Source organism: Antrostomus carolinensis, unplaced genomic scaffold (assembly GCF_000700745.2).
Source record: "Antrostomus carolinensis isolate BGI_N321 unplaced genomic scaffold, ASM70074v2 scaffold14345, whole genome shotgun sequence".
Lineage (NCBI taxonomy): Eukaryota > Metazoa > Chordata > Aves > Caprimulgiformes > Caprimulgidae > Antrostomus > Antrostomus carolinensis.
Window position 1 is genome coordinate 9613 of NW_010314349.1, and position 23584 is coordinate 33196.

At 49.1% G+C, this 23584-nt stretch overlaps 1 protein-coding gene across 1 annotated transcript in view; it reads left to right on the top strand.

The window, feature by feature from the left end:
* Positions 1-1150: 1150 nt before the first annotated feature.
* KIRREL3 (kirre like nephrin family adhesion molecule 3) overlaps positions 1151-23584 on the top strand; it is a gene marked incomplete at its 5' end in the record, with an annotated part of 24016 nt that continues 1582 nt past the window's right edge. The window contains 8 exons of the mRNA XM_010167621.1: positions 1151-1299; positions 1712-1839; positions 4377-4503; positions 9475-9575; positions 9695-9893; positions 11176-11211; positions 13173-13280; positions 17501-17610. Of these exons, the coding sequence (XP_010165923.1) occupies positions 1151-1299; positions 1712-1839; positions 4377-4503; positions 9475-9575; positions 9695-9893; positions 11176-11211; positions 13173-13280; positions 17501-17610 (958 nt within the window). The remainder of the gene's footprint in view (positions 1300-1711; positions 1840-4376; positions 4504-9474; positions 9576-9694; positions 9894-11175; positions 11212-13172; positions 13281-17500; positions 17611-23584) is intronic.

The following is a 23584-nucleotide window of genomic DNA, read 5'->3' on the forward strand; positions in this document are numbered from 1 at the left end:
AGACCTTCTGTATGAGTTCACTGGAGCTCCAGTCATCTTTGGTTGCCTTTGGGGGCAACACGAGTCTGGCATTAAAACAAGGAGAACCCATAGCAGAGGAGAACAATCAAGGCAGGAGACCCATGGGAGGACCATGAGCAGATGCTGTTGGCCTTGAAGGGGACAAAAACCACCCCACTGACACCATGTGGGAAGCAGCATCCATGGTTGGTCCCTCTGGAGCTTGATGGTGCTCCCAACACCTGCATCTTTCCACAACCAGAACCCAAGACAACAGGAGCAGAAATTCCTCAGGGAAATCCTCTTCCCTCTAATTTACCTGTCAGTTGTTTTAGGAGGATCATTTCTGCTGCCTGCGCTTTCTTTCCCTTCCCCCAAAGAGCTGCTGGATTTTTCACGCCGCCTGACAGCGTCTCCTGTCTTTCCCACCCACTCCAGAGTGGCAGGTTGCCAGATGGTGCCCCATTAGGTCACATTTGCTCATTGTTTGGCAAACAGCGGCTTAATTCAAGTGCTGAGTTGACAGCTTGTTCTCCAAGACAATTTGCAAGTTGCAGTGTTGCAAATGCCAGCTTGGCTTTTCAGGGTGATGTTATTTCAGCTGCCTTCAAGGGATAAAGTTCTCTTTGATGGGAATAAAAAAAGAAGAAAAAAGTGAAAGTTGGGGGAGAGGGGGGGGAAGGGGAAGCTGAAAATATTTTTAGCGGTTTTGATATGGAAGAACCAGCAACGTTGGTTAGCAAACATCCAGCAAAGGGGCTTCTGTGTCCTGGCACTGTGGTTCTCCATCAGTGGAGATTCTCCATGTCCCATCCCTCTTATCATTGAGGTCTTCCACTCATGCCCCAAAATCCAAAGGAATGAGGTGTATTTCCAGTAAAACAGGCTTCCATGGGGAACATTTTGGTTTATTCTGGAAAGGTTTCAGTAGGGTGTCTCCTCTCCAAAACCTGTGGTTATAATCCCTACATCCATGGGGATGTGGACAATACCAAGGACAAGTCAAGGGCAGCAGCTGGTCCCTGATGTCCTGCTGCCCCTCAGCACCATGAGCTGTGTGCAGGGCGAGCGAGTCTCCACCATCACACACATGTGTAAATGGAAAATGACACAAAATAGCACCGTGACCACGTTCTTTTTGCTTCAACAGGTGGGCGAAAAAAGGCCAGGTGATAAAAGAAGCATCTGGTGATTTCTACGAAACCATCGTGGACCACACCTTCTTCTTTGAGCCCGTCTCTTGCGAGGTCACCAACGCACTGGGCAGCACAAACATCAGCAGGACCGTGGACGTCTACTGTAAGTAACCTGTCAGCTTGAGATTGGCTTCTCAGGGCTAAGGAGGACCAGCAGAGCTGTTGAAAATTAACGGGAAGGGGACACGGCTAGATCTGACTTGCCCAGGGTGACCAGGACTTGCTGAGCTCTCTTGCAGCTTAGACTTGGTAAATGTTTTGGTGGTGGAACCCATGATTTCCTCCTGCCTTATGAGCGCACAGCTCATGGTGGTGACCCTTGAGGAGCTGGTCATTCTGGGGTTGCAGCAGGCACGTGTCTCAGGCTCTTCTTTATTTGGGGATCTTACATGCCTGTGACCCGTAGGTCCATCAAGACCTACCACTGCTTCCTCTGACACAGTGACCTCTTTGGTTTGAGGCTTCCTGGTTGACACAACCAATCACTGGGAGTAACTCTGTTCTTCTCTGTGCAGTTGGGCCCAGGATGGCGACAGAACCACAGTCCCTCCTCGTTGACCTGGGCTCGGACGCCGTCTTCAACTGTGCCTGGACTGGGAACCCGTCTCTCACCATCGTCTGGATGAAGCGAGGCTCAGGCGTGGTAAGAACCACTGCCGGGGTGGTGGGGAATGGAACATGTGGGACATGAAACAGTGCTTGGAGCTCCCCATCTGGGAGCAAAGCCAATAACTATGGGCTGGGAGCTCCTGGCTGGACAAATGTTGGACCTGTGAGGCTTCTCCACATGCAGAGGACAACATGATATTGCAGAGCACTGGCTCCCAGGCTGTGGGTTTGTCTGACCCTTCCCCATCGAGTCCTAGCAGAGCCACCTTCTGGGCTCTCGCCCACAGGAGATGGTTGCAAAGGAGTCTTGGTAGTAGGAGAACTGATGGGCATAAGAGTTGAACAGAGGCTAGAGCATCACTTAACCTTCTGCAAACCACCATGTGGTCCTTCCTGGGATGGTCCTTCCTGGCCTCCAGACCTGCGAGATCACATCCTAACGCGTTCATCCCACCTCTCATCCACTGTGGGCTGGAACCTACTCGAGTCGGGGGAGTCTGGATCTGGCCCAGCAGACTTCTCCGCATCTCTTTTGTCCTGAAAAGCACATAAGGAGCTTTGCAAATATTAATCGCTGCTCAGCCCAGGGAGGCGCGAGATCCTCTGATCCCCTCCTTACACACGTTAAGAAGCTCAAGGAGGGCTGAGACATGGAACTTGTCCAGAAGGCTCATGCAAGTTTGGGTTTGAAAAGCATCTTTCAGCTTGATTTGCACAGGTGTGTCCTGAAATCGATGAGGAGACTTAGGCGGCTCAAGACTAGATGTTATCAGGGAGCTGGACTCACACGCTCTCCTCACCTCTCCTCAGGCAGGGGAGCAGACACTGAGGCATTAAACTGCTGAGATATTCTTCCCCAACCATAATGACCTCCGTGAAGACCATCTCCTGGGATGTAATTATAGACTCAGGAGACCTGATGGCTCGAATCAGCTAAGGAATCCCAAAGGGTCAATAATCCCTGGGTGGTTTCCCATCCCGCATCTGCGATTGTTGTTTCTCTGGGTTATTATCATGACAGGCGACGTTCTCACACCGTACACTGCTATTTCATTTTCTGAAAGCTGCTGGAGCATGCAGGGCAGCTGAAAGGAGCCGTGCACGGTTAGGATGAGGAGAGGACTTCCTGACCCTCACGGTCCAAGCCCCAGCCACTCGTCAGGGCTTGCTGTCGCTAACCAGCAGCGCCCAGACAGGCAGAGCAGCCTTTTTTATTTGTCTCCTTTTAGTTGACTCGTGATGACTTGGAGCATCTCAAGTCTCAGGACAGACCCACCAGCTGGTTTAACCCAGTAGAGATGGTTGTGCTGGTCAATGGAGCCACCTCCATCGTCCCAGAAGGATGTAGGTAGGGGATGATGCTTTGTAAAGCCATCAGCGCCCAGCCGTCGCGGTGGGATGTGGCATCAGGGCTGCTTTTTTCCCAGCCCCTCCACTTTCAGAGTCCCACAAGATTGCCATCTTTGCTCCTGCTTTCCCAGAAGGAAAGAAATCGGAGATCAAAGAGAGGGTGAGGCCAAGTGAGCACAGGCATTTGGAGGGATGTCTTTGCCATCGATACTAAAACAGTTTAAAAGGGATTGGAAACTCTCTGCCTCTGCCTCATGCCAGGTGAGGGGTGAGACCCCCATCTTCTTCCTACAGGAAGACCCAGATCCATGTCTAACCATCACTCAGGACTTTGCATGAGCACTAATTCCTGGAGTTATCAGCTGTGGGAACAGCAACCAGTAGAGCTGGGGGCTCACCAAGCACGTGGGTGCTGGAAGGAGGTGAGGTGATGATCTGGTCCCAGCCTGCAAAGTCCTGGGAGAGAGACAAGGGCAATTCCAGGAGGAATTAACCCCCAGATGCACGTTTCCAGCACGGAAACACATTGCTGTTTGTTTTAGACCTGCCATGTTTTGTTTTGTTTTGTTTTAAATACCATCAGTGTCAGGATTCTGCTGACAGGTTCAACCAGATCTCTTTGCTTCAGCAATTTTCAAGGTTTAATAAAGCTGCTAATTGCACTGCCAGGGCAGGAGGGCAGCGTGGCTAATTGCCACATCGCAGCCGGTGGGCTTGCCAAAACCAGCTGGGAAATCCAGACCCAATTTCCAGGGAACTACCAGTTCTCCAGGTTGATCTTCCACCACTTCTGGGCTTGAAATCCCCAAGTCAATCCTGGCACCTGCAAAGTTGGAAATGTGAGTGTGGAGTGTGGTTCTCCTGATGGTTTTTTTTGTTCCAGGTTGTTGTGTCACTACAGCCACCAACATTTTTCTCTCGTATCTTGAACTTCTTGCAAAACTGGTGTTTGTAAAAATTCAAATGAATAAGGACAGGATTTATATTCCCTTCCAGAAAATGGGTTGTTTTTTAATTCCCTTGGTCAACAGCAATAAGTGATGAAGTTGAAGGTCCCTTCCAACCCAATACATTCTCTGATTCTATGATATTTCCATGCCATCTAAGACTTTGGGCTCATCCACTTCATTTTCTCTGGGATGCCCTGAGCTTCTAACTCAACCTCTTTTCTTCTACTTCACATCACCCCCCCCTGAAAACAACCCCCCTCCTCTCTTCCAGGTCTTGAGCAACGAGAACAAGCTGACCCTGAAGTCCGTTCGCCAGGAAGACGCCGGGAAATACGTGTGCCGAGCTGTGGTCCCGCGAGTCGGCGCCGGGGAACGGGAGGTGACGCTCACCGTCAACGGTACCTCTTCCTTTCCTATTGCTGTCCCATCCTACCACCTCATCGCTTTGTTCCTCTTGCCCTGACAGCTCACGTTGCCCAATTATCCCCTCGGATATTTGTTTTCAGAGCAAATCACACTCACAGTTGGCTCAGGGAGGGTCCTACCCTGCAGGAAATCTGAGTAAATGAGATTTTTTGTATTCGTTTGTGTGGAGATGCATGGGTTAAAGCAAAAAAAAAAACCCAATCCCAACGTTATCCAAGACCTGCTTGGTTCCTTATAATCAACAGGGAGTTATTGAGTAGTTGGGAGCCGGCGTCTTTAAATCTTTAATAGATTTATCTTGCAAAACCTTTGCAAGGTCAGAGAGCGCTGTTGTCTCAGTAGTACAGCTGGGAATTGAGCTGGGATCCAAGACCAGCAGCCTAATCACTCTCTGAGAGCCCACGTGAGGATCCCTGTGAGAGGCAGCACTGCTATCAAGCTCCTCCACAGCTTCTTGGTTGTCAGGATGTGGCCCGGACCCTCACCCACACCCGGGAGCTGGGAAGCACTCCAGAGCCTTGGAGTTTCACGATGACCTAGCCAAGAACCCGCAGCAGCTGATAATTAATTTCAACCTAAATATAGAAAGGCAAGAGAGCCAGGTAGGCTGCAAATGGTACCAATAAAGGATGAATTTCACATTGTCTCTCACCTGTGTGACAAACTGGCAGGTTTCAGTCCCTGCTCATCATCACAAAGAGAAGGAAATAAGCAGGGGAAGCAGCGCGGGCGACGGCAAGCGTTAATTTGCAACGCGGATAATGTTAGAAAGGGAAGCCGAGGGCAACGCAGCAGGGGACTGAAAACCAACCATTCCCTTGACTTCCCCTCAGCTCCTCGGCGCCTGCATGCTCCTTCCCCGCCGGCTGCTGGGTTTTAATTACAATTAAACTAGCTCCTGGAAAACAAAGCAACAAATTAGCACAAACAAAAGAACCTGCTCCTTTCCTGACACCTACCAGGCACGCGGCCGCCTTGAACGCAGAGCAAAGCGCTCGGCAAGCTCAGGCTTCTCTCGAGAGCTTTGCAGCTTCCGCCACCGCTGAGCTTTTTGCCTTGCAGAGCTGACAGGGAGAGAAAATGAAATGTGTGCCGGGAGGTTCACTGCTCAGCTTTGAGCATCTCCCAGGAGCTGACTGCCTGCAGCATCCCATCCTGCTAGGATGTGCTGCTGGGGAGATCCGCTACTGGGGTTTTGGTCCAACTCCAAGGTGACAACATTGGGACACACTGTCATGGGTGTTGGACCCTAGACAGAGGGAGAATCTCACACCTCCAGGTCGAGATAGTCTTCCAAGGTGGGAGAACCAAGGTGGTCCAAGCCCCAGACCAGCGTCCCCAGATCTGACATCCACCTTCTCAGCCTGTCCTGCAGCAGGACTAGTGACAGTAAAATTAGGGGTTTAGAAGTGTCTGTTCTGAGCTAGCTGCATTGCGTTGATCCTCCAAATGATACATCCCACCAAAAGCAGAGGGATCCCAACTGAGGGATCTTCATCTGACCCAACCTGAGCCTACAATCCTGCCTGTGGCAGCCCATTCACTCTCAAACATCCAGAAATTGTGGCAGAACAATTGGTGGAAGAACATCCTCCTGCCCTCGCTGCAATCTCACTGCTCTCCTCACCAGCCAGGTCTGTGCTTGCAGCGAGGGGCTGGCAGCCCATCCTTGAGCCAGAGCCTGAGGCCACCAGCCTGAAAGGAAGCAGATATGATTCAGAATCTCGTTAATGGGAAGGAGGATTATGCAAATGAGCAGCACTTGGCAGGACCAGAGCAGCAGAGACAAGAAGGAAGGAACTGTTGGTGCCATAATAAATGAGCAGCAGTCGGATTTACAGCCCCCGCAAGAGCCAAAGCCTCTCAACACTCCTCATTGCACACAAGCCTGGTTGAGACTCCCACCCTTGTAGGAGAAGAACCCCAAGATCACCTCCACAGCAGAACTGTCCATCGATTCATCATCCAGGCTTGGCAGGGGCTACTGAGCAAGGACCACCACTCCTGCCCATCTTGTTCTGCAAGGTTGGTTAGAAGGGTTGGACAACCCCAGGTGGCTAATTCAGGATTTGATTTGCCTGGGATTAACCCCAAGAAGGAAACCAAGCCTACCAGAGAGCTGGGAGCACAGGAGGGGCTGACCTGTCCCACTCTTTGGTTAGGAGAACATCAGAATGTCCCCTCAGCTCATGCCCATTGAGGGCGTCACGGAGCATGTCTCCACCACTGCTTGCAGATGGGGACCTTGAAATGGTCCTTTGCAATGCCGGGCAGCACAAGCCAACCCAGAGCTTCTGCAGGAAGCAAGGAGTTAAACTAAACTCTCCTGCCAAAGCATTTCCAACACTGTGAGAGCTTGGGAGGACGGGTTCAGGTGGACTCAAACAGGCTGGAGAAGTCAAAGCCAAAGCCATCCTTTCATTCCTCCAAGGCTCTCGAGTCAGCAAGCTGCCTTCTCTTTTTTGTACGAGCCGCCAGGACCTCACAAATAAATTGGCACCGACGTGCTAAAAATAACCCACGACCAATAGCTCCATCATTTATATCCATAGCAACATTGTTTAAAGCCTTTTTCCTGCCTGTGGGCTGTCTCACGCTCAGCGCTGAACACCAAGCCGGAGATTGGCAGCTTTCAGAAGGAACCAGAGTCTGCTGGAGAATCAAAACGTCAACCCCAAATGTGAAGAGGCTGCAACTTTGCGCTATTATTGCTGGGCATGTTCGTCTCACAAATGGTCTTTAGTCATAGGCTATTATCATGATGATAAGCCTTCGACTCTAAACTCCTCAAGCAATAATAAAACCCAAAGCCGTTGGCATTTGTGCCATTTAAAATCCACTCTCCTTGGGGAAAATGATCCTTTTAATGATTATTAAGCCATTTTTCTCTAGCGTCATCCAGTCTTGGAGCACTTCCAGAATTTATAAGTAACATATAAATGTTGAAATAGAAAGAAGATGGCTTCTTTTTTTTCTTTTTTTCTTTTTTTTTTAAATTATTTAGGTCTGGCCCTACAGACCCCATCGCTTTTGTTGGCTTTGGGTTCATCAATGAACAGGGTGGACGAGTGGAAGTATCACCTAGCACATGTTTAGCAAGCCAAGAAGCTCATCCCCTATCTCCTATCCCCATCCCATCCACCCTTGGAGGATGACAGGACCAAACAGGTCCCCATCACATGTCCCATCCAGGAGGACAAATCCCCAGCACAGGTTTAGAGCCATCTGCCCATCACACTTGGTTCTGCTCTTGGATGGCACTTGGTCACCATAATTCTGCTCTTGGACCAGACATGAGGAGCGAAAGCCAAGGTTGATGTTACGACCTTGGACATGCTTAGAAAGAGTTATTTAATGAAGACAAGGTCCTCCTGAAGGGATGCAAAGCAAGGAATCAGCTAAACCCTCCTGAGATCACTATAATCACAAGGGGCTTTATAAATGACAATGTCCACCTTGGGAGCCTGCCTAGAAGAACATCTTGAAGAAGAGCATTTGGACAGAAAACCACAACAAAATGTCTTTTTTTAATTACTTTTCTGATAAAAATGGACACAAAACCTTCACTAATGTACAGCGATGACCATTACATCAAGTCCTGACCTTCTCCTTCACACACAGCTCCTGCTCTTACCAATTTAAAACATTTTCAGCAGTAATTTCCTGAGCTGCCAGAACCGTGTGGTCACTGATGGGTGAAATACACTTCACTGAGCTGGTTCTCCGTGCATCTCACCTTGGAACATCATCGGGAAGGAAGGAGAGGGTTGTATCTTGGTGAGGAGTGTGAGTTTGGTGCAGAAGGGGTGTTATTGGGATGATTTCAATAGGCAGTTGTGGATATGGATGCACCAGAGCAAAGAATTGAGCATTTTGATATATTTTCATGCGTCCTGCAAATTCCTAAATGGGCAATTTGGCTGAGAATCAGTCAGGAATACCCACGTGAATCTGTTTCTCCCCATTTTCCCCCAAATCCCTGAGATTTTCTTAGAGGAACACCTCTAAGAAAAAAAAAAAGGGGAAAAAAAAAGAGCAGAGTTTCTGGCCCGGCGCTGCTTTGTCACTGTTTTCTTTTCCGCCAGCAGCCAGCCACTCGGAGACATGCAAATCTGCTTTAATTAAGGAGCCTAATAAACAGCTCTTGAGCTGCTCCCTTGGGGTCATCTCCTCTTCAGAGGGAGGTCCTCCCCACGTATTGCTGTTGGAAGAGTGGAGGACACATTGATTCCACCAAGTCATGCTTTCCTCTTCAACCCCTTTCTCCCAACCGTGTCTTCAGGATGTCACCAAGGCAGGACAAGGACATTTCCCTTCACAAGTCGATGTGTTTGGCCTCATATCACTCAGGGAGAGCTTTTCCCATGCAGACTTGGCTCCTTCAGCATCTGAATGGCACGGGAGAGCCCAGCTGATGAGGTCCCAAGGTTTTTTTCCAGCAGAAATTTCTCCATTTCTCGGTGGTTTGCAGGTAGCAGCTGCCTGTCGGTGCCTCCTTCTGCTTCCTTAAGCCCCTGGGGAGCAATTAGTGTAATGGTTGCTTAACTAATCTAGGAGAGCACACAAGAGGAACTCCAGGTGGGCTGGGCTCTTGCTTTGATTCTGAAGCAAGCAGATCTTCTCAGAGGCCACTTTCACCAAGGAGATGGGTTGGAGTTGCCATCTAACGTCAGGGATGTGGGAGCAGAGATGGGGAGACCCTGGTGTTTTGTGGGGGCTTTGCAGAAAACCAGCAAAGCCTTAAAGCAAAGCCCCTACCCTGTGTCCTCTGCTTCACAGGAGATGAGGGAGATGTTGCTCCATCCCTCCTTCTCAAAGGAGGACTCCAGTGTCCCTCCATGGCTCTGCTAACACCCCCAGCATTGCCACCAGTACCTTGTATTGCAGTCACTTGTGACAGATTCCAGCATGAGATACCAGCAGCCCTCTCCTTTCTCTTGCAGGACCACCCATCATCTCCAGCACCCAGACACAACACGCCCTGCACGGCCAGAAAGGGCAGATCAAGTGCTTCATCCGCAGCACCCCACCACCAGATCGCATTGTGAGTAGAAACCCATGGGGGTAGCACCTCATGGGGCGTGGTGGGTATCTTGCACACCTTAGGGTGTCCTACAGTGGGCAAACCTACCCCCAGGTTGACCCCTCTCTCTTGCTTGGCAGGCTTGGTCCTGGAAGGAGAATGTCCTGGAGTCGGGGACCTCCGGGCGTTACACGGTGGAGACGGTCAGCACGGACGAGGGTGTTATCTCCACACTGACCATCAGCAACATCGTCCGAGCTGATTTCCAAACCATTTACAACTGCACCGCTTGGAACAGCTTTGGCTCCGACACGGAGATCATTCGGCTCAAAGAACAAGGTGGGCAGCGCTGGGGGCTGTCGGGCAGAGGGAATTAGCACCTTGGCCGGGCTGTAAGTGTGGGGAGATGCTGTGAAAGGCAGGAGATGTTCAGAAAAAGCTCCTGAGATATGGAAATGCTCCAGATGTGCTGGATGTAGGATTGTGTCCTTAAGGTGCCTGGTCCTGGCAGAGGTGGGACGAGCCCTGCAAAGTCTTTGCTTGATACAATATTGCCCCACGTTGTCCTGCTGAGGTTGGAGGGCACGGGCTGATCCTGCACCCCTTGCTCCATGTCCCATGTCACTGCCCCAGGCTGGAGGATCATTTATAGCCTTGGAGAAACAGGAACAGCTGCTCCTACCAAACCCCACTGCTCCACGGTGATGGGTGTGAGCGGGATGAAGGTGTTTGGGTTGGTGGCAACCATTCACCCCGGCCACCAGCCACGATGCCAGCACAGGGCATGTTTTACAGCTCTGGAATTACCCACCCAGCCTTGAAGGCATCTCGAGCAGTTCTCAGGGGTTGGCTAAGGGATTTTCACTACTCTTGGGGCTTTCAATAGCAAGGGAGGGAGATGGTTTTTGTGAGGAATGCTTCGCTCCTGGAGGGACTCCAGTTCTCTTCCATTTTATTAAATGCCAGGGGCAGGCAGGTGGATTGTTCTCATTAAGCCGTGATTTATAGGCGAGGCTGCCGTCCAGATTAAATCAGAGCTAAATGAACCCCTTAAAATTAGCCTTGGGCTTCATCCAATGCAAACAGAGCCAGTGGTTTTTCCAGGTCGTCTGCCAGTCAGCGGGAACGCTCAGCGACAAGCCTGGGTCCCACCGGAGGGTGACCGGGCAACTGAGCCAGGTCGGAGCTGGTGACACAACATCCGAGTCCACAACCGGCTCCGAATCCGAGATCTGAGCATCCCTGCTAAGTGATGCAAGGGGACATCCCTGCCCTGGGCAGGAGGACACCATAGGGTGGCTTGAGGGTGCTGTAGGGTGGCAGAGGACATCTCCTGCAAGGGGACATCCCTGCCCTGGGCAGGAGGACACCGTAGGGTGGCTTGAAGGTGCTGTAGGGTGGTTTGAGGATGCCGTAGAGTGGCAGAGGACATCTCCTGCAAGGGGACATCCCTGCCCTGGGCAGGAGGACATTGTAGGGTGGCTTGAGGATGCTGTAGGGTGGCTTGAGAGCACATCTCCTTCATGGGGACATCCCTGAGCAGAGGGTTGAGTGCTGAGGAAGGCTGGCTGTTGCGCTTGGGCTGTGCAAGGCTGTGGACACTTGCTTTATTTTCAAACAGGTACGGAAATGAAATCAGGAGCTGGTATTCAAGCAGGTATGGAAATCATGAGCGTGAATGTGTCCCCAGCCATTATCACACCTGAAGGACTCGATGTCCTCCTCCTAACCCGGCAGCTTTCTGGCAGGGTTGGGTAGGGTAGGAAGGAAATAAAATGGAGGAGAAATTGGGAAACTGGAGCGGTTCTGTCGCTGACCACTGACCCACTCTGCAAACCAGCATGACCTTTCTGTGCCCCGGCTCCCCAGCCACTGCCAGGGGGACCACATTGAGCAAAACAGACCATTTCAGTGCTATGAGGGGGCCAAAAAGAGGGAGAAGTACAAGATTCCAAGGTCATTTGCAGATATCGACTTGTCTCAACATCTTAGGAGGATGCTGGCCAGTGTCCATCGCACCTTTGGACCCTTGTGCCTTCCTCATCCTCTGCACCAGAGCAGGGTTCATGGAGAAACCAGCAAACTGCTCCTCATCAGCTCACCCTTGCCTTCAAGACATGGTTTATCATCCCATCTTGTCGCAGTTACCTTTTTTTTTTCAGGCCAGGAGAGCCCCAGGCACTTTCCTCACCTGCATGATTCTGTATCATCTTCATCACCATCACCACCTGCTTCTTGCAGAGCTCTGCATTGCAGATCCTCTTCCCCCAAAGCTGAGAGCCAGCAAGCACTCCCCAACCTCCTTCTCCTCATCCTTTTGCTCCACATTCACCTGGGAGAGACAAAAAAAATCCCACTCCAAGTTACCAGTTCTCAAACTAGGGCTCAGGACCCACAAGTCCCCACGGCCACCGCTAAAGGGTGACATGAAGTGGCTCCTTTGCCAGCTGGGATTTGATAGCAACGAAAAAACTCTTTGCTGACTACACAGGAAAGATGCTGGTGGAATTATGACTCCCCCCAGTGCCACCAGTAGGGATGTGTGTCTCTTAGGAAGGCTGAAAGGTGGGATGTGTGATCTCAGGTCCAGGATTAAATTCACGGTCAACACCAGCTCCATGCCAGTGGAGAATGAGAAATGATTTTTAGATCATCCATGTGTCCCCAGGGTCCGGCAGCGTTCATTGTCCCCCATCTCCACGGGTGAGGAGGGAAGAGGATCACCTCTCTGCATCTGTTTTTTTTCCTAAATTCATCCCACCCAAGGCAAAAAAGGAGAAAACATGTTTGGAGGTGTCCAGGGAAGCGGTGAGGACACACTCACCCAGCCATCCTGGAAAGGATCAACCTTCTTGAATGTTCACAAGAGTTTTGAGGGTGCTTAGAAAGAGAAAGAAATGGGGATTGATAGATATCTGCTGCTTTTGGAGAAAGGGTCTTTGGGATGTGATTTATCATCCCAGCCAACCAAGGTGACTGGTGACACCCACAGGTTTGGTGTCCTGAGAAAGGCACCAACCCAACGCTCACCCTTGGGCTTTGAGGGACCAGAGGAATGGAGATGACAAAGCTCTTGGGCTACAAATCTGACCCTCTCACCATAAATGTGGTTTCACATTCCACCCTCCCCACACCTCATAAACTACTGCAGATAAATCAGCTTTGTCAGCTGAAATCCCCACCGAGAACCCAACCACTACCTGCACCTCAGCTCCGTCTCCATCCCTCCATCCCGGCTCCGACCTCTCTCCCAACCTGCTCTGCTGCCCCTTCTCTTAATAATACGAACACAGTGTCTTCTCCTGAGCTTTCCATCCTTCAGAGGTATCCAGGGCGCTGTAGAGAGCAGTTGTTCTGGTTTCTTCCTCTTCACTCCCTCCCAGGGGAAACTGAGGCACAGAGAGGTCAGGGCTTGCACACATTGCAGCGCGGGCCAGTGTCCCACGCTGTCACCCATTCAGGGACGAGGGAGCGGGGAAGGAGGTCCATTTGGCCCCAAAACCCTCCCCAGGCTCATCACCGAGCTGCTTTCCAGTAGCTGGAGGGTGGGTCCCTTGGGGGAAAACCACTTCTCTGACCTTCATCTCAGCTTCATGCTCCTTCTCCTTCCTCTTGCAGAGTCGGTGCCAATGGCGGTGATCATCGGAGTGGCTGTAGGAGCCGGTGTGGCCTTCTTGGTGTTGATGGCCACCATCGTTGCCTTCTGCTGCGCCCGCTCCCAGAGGAGTAAGTGTCTTCCCCCAGATCCCTCTGGGAAGGGCTGGGGTGGAAACGTGGGTGGGAGAGAATGAATAAAGTGGGTTGTGAAGAAATTAGAGATTAAATTTCATGATGTGGCACCAGCACAAGCTACTCCTCGTGTTGGTCGACCAAATATTCGGCATCGCTCTGCTACGAATGGGAGCCCTGCGGGAAAAGGAGAAGGTTTTGGATATGAATCCCTATTAGCCATGCAGACAGTTCAGGAGGTGTCTTGGGGAGCAAAGGGATTCCAAAGGGACCTCCTTTTAAACCCCTCCATGGAAAAATCTTGATGTCCAAGAGCGAGAAGCATCCTCAAGATGCCACCACGGTGCTTAAAAACCCTCCTCAGTTCACACTTCCTCTGTTCTGCTTCTGGTTTAAATCCATTTTCTCCATTTCCAAGTGGGAAATTACAGCCAGCTGAGGTTTTTTACATGGGACACGTGGATTTTAAAGCTTGGCAGCTCTGGGAATACAAATTAAAGCAACTTAAGAGATGCAGGTAGAGGAGGAGGAGGGGTAAACAGCATCGTCTTGCCTCATTTAAATAAAAAAAAAACACCGGGAAATGAAAGGAGGATTGTTGGCTAAATGAAAAAGCATCAAACCAGGAGGGAGAAGAACGTGTTTGTCTGGAGCACCTCAAGCCATGAGGAAGAAGAGGAGATGCTCGACGGTGCTCCTGGCTCGGGGGAACGCACGGTATGGATGCCACGATGCCAAGCTCTGTGTGTGTGTGCCAGGACACTCCATCTCTTTTCTTTTTCTGCTTCTTTTCCTCATCTTTCTCTTGATCCTTTGCAAAGGATCAAGAAATGAAATGTCTTTCATTTTCAGAGCAATAATGATGCCTCTCTCTGGTTTATCCCCCTTTTTTTTTTGAGCTCTTGCAGCTTCCATTAGCAAAAATTAACAAATTAAACAGGGAGAAATCATTAATCTTACTTTTTAGAGAAGGATTGCTGATGGACAGGACCCAATTCAATGTTGTGGAGATCCCTCAGTGCCTGAAGAAAGCAGAGGCCAAGCTGTGTTACCATGTCAATGCTCGGATGTAATCGGCCGTGTTTCCCCCAGGCCGCATCCTTCGGAGCAGGGGAGAGCGTGTGGTTCATGAGTTTCTTCTTTGATGTCAGCAGATGGTGCAGGGTTCCTGACAGGACCCACCATTTAACACCAATGCCACCACAACAGATCAAAGATGTGATTGAATTGCCAGGTCTCTCACAAGTTGGAAGCTTGTAGAGGATGGGGAGGTCTTTGGGGAAAAAAGTCCTTCCAGGAGGGACAAACCCCATCCCACCCAAATACCTTGGGTGGTTCATCCCTTGGATTTCCAGTGGTAAATCAGGAATAAGAGACTTGTTCCTTCCTCGGGATGGAAGGATACTAATCGGGAAGAGGGGACTGGGGACGTGGTGGTGTGGCAGGGGTTTAAGTCCTTTTCCTCTGCTGTGTTTTCAGTGCTGTCCCACTTTGAAAGGACTTTTTGGTCTCCTAGATGCAATGAGCTGCTGGGTCTGGGTGTCTTCCCGGCTGTTCTTCAGCAATTCCCACAGTGTAGGATGCTCTGGAGTCCCTGGTTGTTACATCCCATTGAAAGGTCTGTAAGCATCTTCTGGGCTTCTCCCAGAGTTTCTTTGCTACTTCACTTTGGGATCAGAGCAAACGAGCAGGAAGAGATGATTCCAGAGATCAGCAAAGATCACCTCCTTTCCATGAGGAACATCTCAACCTTTCCCATTGAGTTGGATCCAACCAGGGCTACTGCTCAAGAGGGGTGCTAATGAAGCAAATCCTGGGTGCAGATGGGGTTCCCCAGCCTGAGATCCATGCTGGGCTGCTGGTGGCAGTGGGGGCTGCTTGGTCCCCCAATCATGTGTCTCCAAAACCCACTTGGAGCTCCCAAAACGAGATCCCTCCTTGTTTTTTGGGGAAGTTGGGAGCATCAGCAGCTAAACCAGCCCCTGAGTGATGCTCAAGGTGCAAAACCCTGCAGGGAGAACTTGGTTGTCCCAGAGCAAAGGGCTTTTATCCCAGTTTTGTAGGTGTTGATGCAAACTGGGTGCTGTGGCCGATATCTCCAACATCAGGTGAGCGTTAGAAAGGAAAAAAAAACAAGCTGAGAAGGTGAGGAAAGGACTTTCATCATGGTTAATGGTGTGAAATCAGCAGAGGTATTAGAGAGATCAGCTCAGGAGTGATGGGATCTCAGGAGGGACTCATTTCCTACCAGGATGACTGCAGCTTCATCTCCCAGGACAAATATCAGAGCATTGTCGCATCATTTAAAACAACAACCTGTAAATAAAACCTGCTTGGCACGGCTCCGCGCGGCTGGCGACCGAGGTCGAGGTCACCTCGTCTCCTCCAGGAACTCCAGTTATGGTAAGTAACTCTGAAGAAAGCATCTCCTGATGGTTGCAACCATCCATCGATCCCCAACTAATTGCACCGGGGAGGTAATTCCTGACCCTGTTTTGAGGAGACGTAGCAAAAACCAGACAGGCTGAGCCTGGAGGCCACTTCTGATGTGGAAAAGATGAAAAAAAAAAAAGAAGACTTTACTGCACATCTGTTGTTGTATCTTCAGTGACTTAACGGCCCAGAGTTATTGAAGGAGGAGCACTCCTGGGAGAGGATGTGCAAGACACTAATTAGCTTCTCCTTGTGATTAAAGACAGAGGTTCCAGCACCAGGAATGTGATCCCAACTGGGAAAAATAAATGAAATAAAAATAAAAAGGACAGACCAGTAGTAACTTCCCAGTGAAACCCTTTGCCTCGTACCCCGAGACGTGCGGGTGGCAGCCGGGCTGCAGATTTGGAGGACGCAGGACGCTGAGATGAATGAATTCAAGGATGGAGCTTCAAGCTGGTCTCGGTTGGGTGATTCTGTTTGGTTTATAGATAAAACCACCGTCCCCTCCTGCGTGGTCCAGGCTTTGCTGGACTGAGCCTGGCTTGGCAGAGCACTGCCGGTTCCTTTGGCTGGAGGTAGATCTGGTGAGTCCAGTTTGGGTGCAGAAAGGTTGGCACAACCATCCTGGTGAGAGCCAGGCCGTAGGTTTAAGCCCAGCTTCAAAGCTGGGAGCTGTTTAGATCTTGCTGTTCAGATTTTACATCCATCTCTGCTTTTCATCTCGGATTCGCCTGGCCGTTTCTCCTCCTGCTGCTTGGTTGAATTTTGATAAAATGACTTCTTCAAAGCATGCCTGACACCTTCAGGGAAGGCAGGGAGTCTCTCCAGAAATGATTCTCTCTGCCCTGCATGAAGACAGGCTGCTTGAAGCAGCAGCCAGAGATGATTTGGTGGTTCCCAAAGCTACATCTTCGTTCATCACTTGGGCTTTTCCATCTGCAGCTGCACCCCATATCTGGGGAAGGCTTTTCTCAGGAGCTTCCCAGCACCAGGGAAGAGCTGTTACAGTCCTTCAGGAGCAGGATTTCACGTGCATACGCTGTAGATCTGTAGATCAAAGTGTCCACCATCTGTTTGAGCAGTTCTGCCACAGCCCAGCTCCTCTGAATAGCACCATGAGTAAGGCAGAGACTGAGTGAGCTCCTAAAGGAATTGAAATAAAAATTGGAGCTGCCTGGAGGTGAAGGTTTCACATGATCATAGAATCATTAAGGTTGGAAAAGATCTCTAAGATCAAGTCCAACCATCAACCCAACACCACCATGCCCACTAAACCATGTCCCTGAGTGACACATCTACTGGTTTTTTTAAATACCTCCAAGGATGGTGACTCCACCACTTCCCTGGGCAGCCTGTTCCAATGCTTGACAACCCTTTCAGTGAAGAAGTTTTTCCTCAGATCCAATCTAAACCTCCCTTGGTTCAACTTGAGGCCATTTCCTCTTGTCCACTTGTTACTTGTCCACTTGTCCTCCATTTCCACTTGTTACTTGGGAGAAGAGACCGAAACCTACCTCTCTCCACCCTCCTTTCAGGTAGTTGTAGAGAGCCAGAAGATCTCCCCTCAGCCTCCTCTTCTCCAGAGTAAACAACCCCAGTTCCCTCAGCTGCTCCTCATCAGACCTGTGCTCCAAGACTTGTTACCTGCACATATTCCTCCCCCAATTCTTGGATGCACTTGCTGAACCAGGGTTAATTTTTCCCCAGATGTCCTCAGCGATCAGTCAGGTCCCTGAAGATGCTCCATGACTAACCCCTTCCCCATCTCGTTCTTTGCCCAGATCTCAAAGGTGTGGTTTCTGCCAAGAACGATATCCGCGTGGAGATCGTACACAAGGAGCCGGCCTCGGGCAGAGAGACGGAGGAGCACCCAACCATCAAGCAGCTGATGGTAAGGATTTACTTCTTCTCCCTCTAAACAATTCCTCTGGGTAAGTGTTTGATGGTAACGAGCCCAGGCACATGTAGTTCAACACCATAATCTCCACTTAAAGATGTTCTTCCAACAAATCTTGCTCTTGAGATACAACATTCTCCTGCCATAAAAGCTCCTGGAGTGAAACTTTGCTCATGAGGAGGGAGAGCTGGGAGAGGTTTCTTGCAGTAGCAAGAGAAATTATGACTGAGATTAAGGAGGTTGGGACTCAGGTTTGGAGCAATTTGCTGAGATGAAGAAGAATGAGGAGCTTCCTCTCCAGAGGACCCTGTGCTACCAACCCAAATGCTCCTCAAGTACTTCACCACCAAGGTGGAAGCAGACCCAAAACCTCAGCAGAGGAGATGTACAAGGAACATTTAGCACTGATGAGTAAACGAGGAAGAGGATGGTCATGGGAGGATCTTGCAAGACATCATGGGGATTTTCTTAGATTATTTTCCAGAGCCAGAAGGTGATTTCACATCAAAATACCTTCTAGGGAGAGGTTTACAGAGCTGATGTGGTTTAGCTTATCAGCAAGACTTCTGAGAGGTGGTTTTGGTTCCAGCTCAGTGTAGTTGAGTGCGAATAGGACCAACAGTTGACTGGTTTTGGGTACAACATCACAGAGCGTAACAGCCTGGCTGCTGGACCAGGAGAAGGTGATTCTCCTCCTCTCCTGGTCAAATCCAGGTTTTTTTCCTGAAGATACATCAGTTGGAAATAACATTGTTGGATCAAGGTTGAGGTTGGAATAGACTCTGGATTTGGCACTGGCTGGGATATCCTACCAGGGAGAAGACATCAAAGCCCTCTCCTCTGCCTGGACCAGAGCCCCCCCATCCTCATCTATCCTTCAACAAGAGCATTCCCAGCAAATAATTCTCAAGTTCTCCTCTCCTCAGAGTCACCGGGGACCTCCTCTGTTCCTCACCCACCTCCTCACTCTCTCCAACAGCTGGTGTGAACATCGTCCTCCGGCCATTAGAGACCCAGGCTGAACAAATTCCCAATCAGAGGCTCCAAGTTTGTCAATAAAATGATGGATCGAGCTAAAAAAAATCATCCTTGCTAATGAGTGGAGATGAGACCTCTCCGGCAGGAGATGTTTCCTCACCCTAAGACTCAGCCTCACCCCAAGACTCACCTTCACCCCAAGACTATCCTCACCTCAAGACTTTCCTCCTCTTCCTTCTCCCTGTCCCAGCATTATTTCCCCTGCCGCTCCTTCCTTTGCCCTCCCTAAGCTCCTTGTGATCTCTCCAGGCTGGATTCAACCTCAACAACGTCCTTTGAAATGATCTCCTCGCCCTCAACAATGTTCCTAACACCTTGCAGTTTAATAACAACTGTGAATGTCATTAACACGCCGGGTGAGATCGTTAACGCAGATGTTAACGAAAATTGGGCCAGGCTTTGCAAACAACTCCCCTCTGCTCAACACCTCGCTGCTTCGCTCCTGCGAAGCATCTGAGGTCCAGCACAGCCCCACCTGCTCCTGCCAAGCTTCAGGAGTGGAGATCCAGCCTCTGCACCACGGATGGTGCCTCTGCTCCTGGGTTTCCTGTGGTTTTTCCGCTTTGCCGGAGCGTTTTTGGCTGCAGAGTGCCAACGTGGCTCTTCTTTCCCCTTCTAAACGCATTTCTTATTCTCCAGCCATCTGTGACCTCCGCAAGCTCGCCGCGCTTTTCACAACTCATTATTCATGCATCTAGAATTCATTAACACCTTAGGATACACGTCATGCTGCCTCGATTTGCATATGTTCACATTGTCTCTGCGCCGTCTCCCCTTTTCCCCCCACCCCGTTAGCTGTTGTGCCAGGCGCTGCCTACGGGGCGGAGGAAAAGCTGCCAACGCGCCGGGGCCGGCGAGGAAACGTTAAAAAATAAAGAAAAAAGTAAAAAAAAATAATAATTTAAAAAATCATCACAGCAGCAGTTTTTATTTCTCAACACGCCGATTCCACTCAGTATGGTCGAAGATGAGGAGGCTGAAGAGCATCACCGACTCCGATGCGGCGTAATCTCTCTCCTCTGTTATCACGGGGCGGGGATTGGGTTTTATTTTTTGGTTGATTGGACTCCAGGTCTCAGTTTTCCCATCTGTGAAATGAGGTTGATGATCCTAAAGGAACCATCCCCAATGGCAGGAGCAGACAACGATAGAGATGATCCCAGAATGACCAGGAGGCAAGAACATCCCAAGTCAAAGGGGGTCTGGGAAGACCCAGGCATCACGTTTGGTTCATATTTGGGGTGGAACAACCCATCCAGTTGATGAGTTGATGGTCTTTTCCTTGCCCACCTTCCCTGTCCCCATCCTGAAACCCATCCCTCTCCTCCAAGGGACATCCCCGCTTTGTTTGCAGCCCACAGACACATTTTCCACTCAGGAGCTCAGCTCAGATCCCCAAGGAAGAGGAAGAAAATCAAAAAACAAGGAGAGGTAAAATTCAAGGCGAGGCTTGTTTCTACCCACAGCCCAACTGTCACGACATCATTTTCTCTTTCTCCTCAAGAAATGGGAGCTGGGCCACCATGAGGTGGGCATCTGCGTTGGCCATCACCCAGGCCTGAGCCATCTCAAGGCAAGTGACACCTTTAGGGGTAATTGGTGGTGGGACGCGTGGAGCCGGACGCGGTATGAGCACAGAGAAGCTCCCAAGAAAGGAAGACAGACAGGAGGAGCACGACAGGACGTTCCCCAGGCTGCCATCGCTCCATCACCACCTTTGCCCAGCCAAAAAGTGGTATTTTGGGGAAGAAGTGGGACAAGGTGATGCAGCTTCACCTGCTTCACCTGGGTTGAGCACAGGAGCTCCCATCACTGGCTGATGGAGACAAGAGCCGGCGTTTGAAGGTGACAAACCCTCAGTTGGGACAATCCCAGTGGGATTTTTTTTGATTTGTGTGTTTGTTTTCCCACCATTTCGGGAATCTACAAACCAACATCTCCAGCTCTTGGAACATCTCCAGCTGGAACACACGAGGTTCCAAGTGTTACTTTGAACCAAATTACCTCCCAAAAAAATGGGAAATTACATAATTAAACTTGGTGTGAGGGAAGGGGAAGCGTCTCACCCGGAGCGTGGTGGGTCTGGATGGATGCTCAGGACCTCAGCGGGCAGAGGATTTGGAGACACAGCGCTGGAGCTGGACGTGATGTTCATCACCAAAGCACCGTTGAGTCACCTTCGTAGGGATGATAGTTGGAGCGACGGTGATTATGGATGGATCCGTCAATCCAGGAGGAACCGGTGAGGTTTGGATGTGGAAAATGGGGTATTCTTGGAAAAACTGGTATTATTAGTGGAAAAAAAACTGTTATTATTCTTGGAAAAATAGGGATTCTTGGAAAAACTGATATTAGTGCAAAAAAACTGTTATTAGTCTTGGAAAAACTGGTATTATTAGTGGAAAAAAACTGGTATTACTCTTGGAAAACCTGGTATTATGCTTGGAAAAAAATTGTATTCTTGGAAAAAAACTGGTATTATGCTTGAAAAAATTGTTATTATTAATGGAAAAAACTGGTATTCTTGGAAAAACTGGTATTATTCTTAGAAAAAATGATACTATTCTTGGAAAAACCTGGTATAATGCTCAGAAAAACTGGTATTATTCTTGAAAAAACAGTATTGTTCTTGGAAAAACTGATTTATTGGAAAAAAAATTGTATTATTCCTGGAAAAACCAGGCATTCTTGGGAAAACTGGTATTATTCTTGGAAAAACTGGTATTATTCTTGGAAACTGATGGAACAGTCTCTAGGTAAGCTGGTCTTTGCGTGATGCTGGAGCATCCTGCCAGCCGCGAGCGCATCGTTGGGTTGTAGCTCCACGTTGGACCTTCCCGGTCTCTTTTTTTTTCCCATATTTCCCTCTTCCCTTCACGTTCATCATCCCCGTTAATGGTGATAATGGAATTAACTGGTGTTCATTTTCCTTAGCTCTTGTTTACCCAGCAAAGAGAGGAAGCCAAGCTAACGAGCCTCCCTAATTAACAGCGCGAGGGCCCGTCGGGGTTGAGCCACCAACCTCAGCTCGGAAATTGGGAATTAAAGGGATGTGATGGCTCCGGCTGCGCGGGGACTCGGTGCCATCTGATGGCCCAGGGGCTCATTGCAGCCCCCAGATTTCTGGGGTGAAGCTGAATCCATAGCATCCTGCCAGCCCTGGGGAAAGGCAACGTCCCGATGGGGCTCAAGGACCATCCCGGTGCTTGGATCGCTCCAGTCGTTGCAAAAATTCACCATAAAATGGCTTAAAATGCCCCAACAAACCCAAAATTATTCATTTTAGGGAGGTTTTGCCACCAGCATGGAGTAGAGGAGCGTCCCAGTGCTCGGATCACTCCAATTACTGTTGTAAGAGGTGCTGTAAAATGCCTTAAAATACCCCGTGAAACCCAAAATTATTCATTTTAGGGAAGTTTTGTCACAAGCACGGGGCGTGAGGAGCATCCCAGTGCCTGTATTGCTCCAGTTGTTGCCAAAATTCACCATAAAATGGCTTAAAATATCCCATCAAACCCCAAAATTATTCATTTTAGGAACGTTTTGCCATTGGCACAGGGTTGAGGAGCATCCCAGTGCCTGGATCGCTCTGATCTTCATTATAAGAGGTGCAATAAAATGGCTTAAAATACCCCCTGAAACCCAAAATTATTCATTTTAGGGAGGTTTTGCCACTGTCATGGACTCAAGGACAGTCCCAGTGCTTGGATCACTCCAGTTATTCCAAAAATTCACCATAAAATGGCTTAAAATACCCCATCAAACCCCAAATTACTACTTTTAAGGAGGTTTTGCCACCGGCATGGGGTCAAGGAGCATCCTGGTGCCTGAATCACTCCAATCTTCATTGCAAGAAGTGCAATAAAATGGGTTAAAATACCCCATGACACCCAATATTATTATTTTTAGGAAGGTTTTGCTACTGTCATGGGCCTTGTGGAGCATCCCGGTGCTTGGATCGCTCCAGTCGTTGCAAAAATTCACCATAAAATGGCTTAAAACACCCCATGAAACCCCAAATTATTAATTTTAGGGAGGTTTTGCCGTGAGCACGGGGCTTGAGGAGCGTTTAAGGGATTTAGGATGTCACCAGGGCTGGGAGAGTGAAAAAAAAAAACCTCTCCACATCCCATTTGAGCTGAATTTAATCCTTGGTGACATTCATGTTTATTTACCCTGTAAAATCAACAGGCTTTTTTTAATATTATTATTTTTCCCCCCTAGGAAAACTCAGGTATTTTAATTTATTGCATTTTATAGCCATATTAAAAAAAAAGAAAAGAAAGAAATTGGGTAATAAAGGTGATTTTGGGGGGGTTTTGTTTTTTTTTTTCCAGGGGTCAGAGCAACAGGTGGAAAAATCAACTCAAATAAATGAAAAGGAGTTTTTTTTCCAGCCCCATCCTGGGCCACCAAGAGTCCCAGTGGGTTGAGGGTGATAAAAATCACCTCTGAAATGTTTGGGGAAGAGTCAGCATCATGGAGGGGAAAAAAAATAATTAAAATCTTAAAATTTTTAATTTTTATTTTAATTAAAAAATTTAATTTTTTTAATTTTAATAAGGCAAAAATTAAGGCTTTGACATTAATTATGGTAATGCCAGATTTCTTTTTTTGAGATGTTAGTGGCCAAGTTCAGCTTAGGAGGAAAGGATGAGGTGAAAAAAAGGGAAAACCAATTTAAAACAGAGAATTGGAGGCGTTTGCTTCGGGCAGGGACGGTGCAGGCAGCAAAAAATTTAATTTTTTTAATTTTAATAAGGCAAAAATTAAGGCTTTGACATTAATTATGGTAATGCCAGATTTCTTTTTTTGAGATGTTAGTGGCCAAGTTCAGCTTAGGAGGAAAGGATGAGGTGAAAAAAAGGGAAAACCAATTTAAAACAGAGAATTGGAGGCGTTTGCTTCGGGCAGGGACGGTGCAGGCAGC